Raw genomic sequence first — 2684 nt, 5'->3', positions numbered from 1 at the left:
GGTCTGTCAGGAACTACTACAGAGACCGGACTCAGGAGGTCTGTCAGGAACTACTACAGAGACCGGACTCAGGGGGTCTGTCAGGAACTACTACAGAGACCGGACTCAGGAGGTCTAACAGGATGTTTCTGACCAAATGAAACCAAACAAAGACCAGCTGGAAGACTTTGAGGAGAACGATGGAAGGAAACTGGAGCAGATTTAGAGCCAAAGGACAAGCAGGAGAGACAGGGTAGTAGGACAAAGGGACGCTTTAAGGGGACGACTGTTTGTCCTGTTTTTGCTGCGTCTCACAGGTGGTTAAAGGTCAGAGGTCAGAGGGTTTTGTTGGTGTAACTGTAGATGAACTGGTTGTGAACAGAAATGTTGGACCTGATGATGTTTCTGGATTTATTTTGACCTTTAAAAGCTGCAGGAGGAGCGAAACTAAAGAAGAAAGTTTCTTATTGACATATTTCTGCTGATCATTTCTTGGTTCAGAGACAACTGAAGGACAGCTCAATCGGCCATCTTTAAACGTGGTCAGAGTTTCTTCTTGTTAAATAATGTCAGTATAAATATTTTGGGTTCTCTGCAGTAATAAAGCCAGGAGACTTCCTGTCCGATCAGCTGACCTCAGGGTTTTATTGATCTCCCTTTACTGATCGTGTTGATATGTTGCTGCTTTTTAATCAACCTGAATCCTAAATCTCATCATGTTTACACCCTGCTGACAGAACGCCGATGCTGACAGCAGCTGAACAGAACAAACTGCACCAACAGCTGACCTCTGAGGGGACTGTAGGAGGAACAGAACCAGAACTTACTTTGGAAACTAGCAATGGACAGATCTCCTGAAAGGCATGCAGACGAGCAGCAGACAGATGGAGCTCAGGGCAGAAAGAAATTGTTCGACAGAAAAAACAAACAGACTTAAATCAAAAAGGACAAACAATCATTGAACGAAGGTTTGATGAATCTGTAAGTTCTGCTCTGAGGTTTTCAGCGTCTGACAGAACCAGAACACTGAGGTAGTGTTCTATGTTTAGATCTGTTCAGCTGCCAGAAATAAAACATTTCATCTGTAAAATCTGCAGGAAACGTCCACATCAAGCACAGAGGTGATTAAAAATAAACCTCATGGTCTCCAGGTATTTATGGAAAATTATCAACAAAATAAAAAAAACTACTTTACATCAGAAAGTGCTGAGTTGGTAAAAAACATAAAAAATTATTATTTTTTTTTAGTATTTTATTTCCATTCCTGTCAGACAGAAACATTTCCACAGTCTAGCAGGGTCCAGCTGGGTCCATCCGGGTCCAGCCGGGCTCAGCACAGTACAGCCGGGCCCAGCTGGGTCCATCCGGGTCCAGCACAGTCCAGCCCATGGAAAAGAACCACCTGAGCCTCCGGGGCTTTTTCCACCAAATAGGCTCCAGTTCTCAACAGATACCAGAGCTCACCCAGAACCAGTTCTTTCTGTTTCCACCGCCATAAGCCCTGGATCTGAGTTGGCTCTGTATCTAGTGGATCTGGTTCTAGCGGATCTGGTTTTAGTGGATCTGGTTCTCTTTCTCCAAGACAGACACCGATGACAGAATTTGTGCAAAGACCAAGTCAGAACCTGCATCTGCTGCAGAGGTTCTGATCCACAGGAAGGTACTCACTCTGCAGGCTGGGCAGGTTGGCGTCCTCAGGTTTGGTCTTCAGCAGGTGAGGAAGACGAGTGTACCTGTACCCAAAACCACAGCCCTGAGAGAGAGGAAGAAGATGTTAGAGAGGAAGAGGAGGAGGTCTGAACGTTCACTGTTTAGGGTTGGACTGAAGACCAGACTCTCAGGGACCAGAAGAACCAAACAGAGAAAAACTGAAAGGTCAAACAAGGAAAACAGAAATAAAATGTTGCAGTGTTTTATTTTGGATCAATGTGTGTGTGTGTGTGTGTGTGTGTGTGTGTGTGAGCTCACCCTCCACAGTCGGACCAGAATCCAGTTGGTCTGAGCCCAGGGTCTCTGCTCGTACGGAGCCAGAAGGTTCCTCATCATTGCCACTCGCCTGAAAGGAAACAGAGATCACTACAGGTGGACCTGGACCTGGATCGGGACAAGGACCTGGACCTGGACCTTTAAACAACAGCTGGACCTGGTTCTTCTCCTTCTGTTCTCTGAAACCCATATAAACCCTCTAACAGCTTCTGAAGCTAGATGGTTCTGAATCTGTTTCGTTTTATCTTTGGCAAAGGTGACGAATGTTTGAACAGTCAGATGATGCAATTACCCACACTGCACTGGGAGACGATAAAAAACGTTCAGAGTTTGAGAAACAAACCTTTAACGAGTTTTAAAGCAACATTTGTCAGCAGGAACCAGAACATTTTACTGTTCAGGTGGCTGGACTTTCTCTAAAAACTGATAAATACTTAAATACTGCTTTATTTCTGACATACAGCAGCTCCCTGGTCCAGCAGGTTCTGATCAGGGTTCTGGACTAACTGAGACAAAGACTCACTGCTCCTCTGGGATCCTCTCCACCGCCCTGAGGGATTGTGGGTAACAGACGTAGCTGGCCAGCGCCTGCATCAGAGAGTCTTTGATATCTGAAACAACAGATGAGAGACAAATCAGTAAAGGAGTCCTAAATCCTACAGAGAAACTTCAGCAGCTTGACCTTGCAGCTGGACCCTGCAGCTGGACCCTGCAGCTGG

At 45.7% G+C, this 2684-nt stretch overlaps 1 protein-coding gene across 1 annotated transcript in view; it reads right to left on the bottom strand.

Moving 5' to 3' along the window:
- Positions 1 to 2611, bottom strand: part of LOC108229110 (E3 ubiquitin-protein ligase RNF123-like) — a 7806-nt gene extending 5195 nt beyond the window's left edge. Inside the window, exons 1-3 of the mRNA XM_017404767.3 lie at positions 2489 to 2611; positions 1948 to 2035; positions 1648 to 1732 (exon numbers count right to left, since the gene is read on the bottom strand). Coding sequence (XP_017260256.1) covers positions 1648 to 1732; positions 1948 to 2035; positions 2489 to 2559 — 244 coding nt within the window. The 5' untranslated portion in view covers positions 2560 to 2611. The remainder of the gene's footprint in view (positions 1 to 1647; positions 1733 to 1947; positions 2036 to 2488) is intronic.
- Between the last annotated feature and the right edge of the window lie 73 nt (positions 2612 to 2684).

Source organism: Kryptolebias marmoratus, unplaced genomic scaffold (genome assembly GCF_001649575.2).
Source record: "Kryptolebias marmoratus isolate JLee-2015 unplaced genomic scaffold, ASM164957v2 Scaffold77, whole genome shotgun sequence".
Taxonomy (NCBI): Eukaryota; Metazoa; Chordata; class Actinopteri; order Cyprinodontiformes; family Rivulidae; genus Kryptolebias; species Kryptolebias marmoratus.
This window is presented reverse-complemented; position numbering and strand designations above follow the sequence as displayed.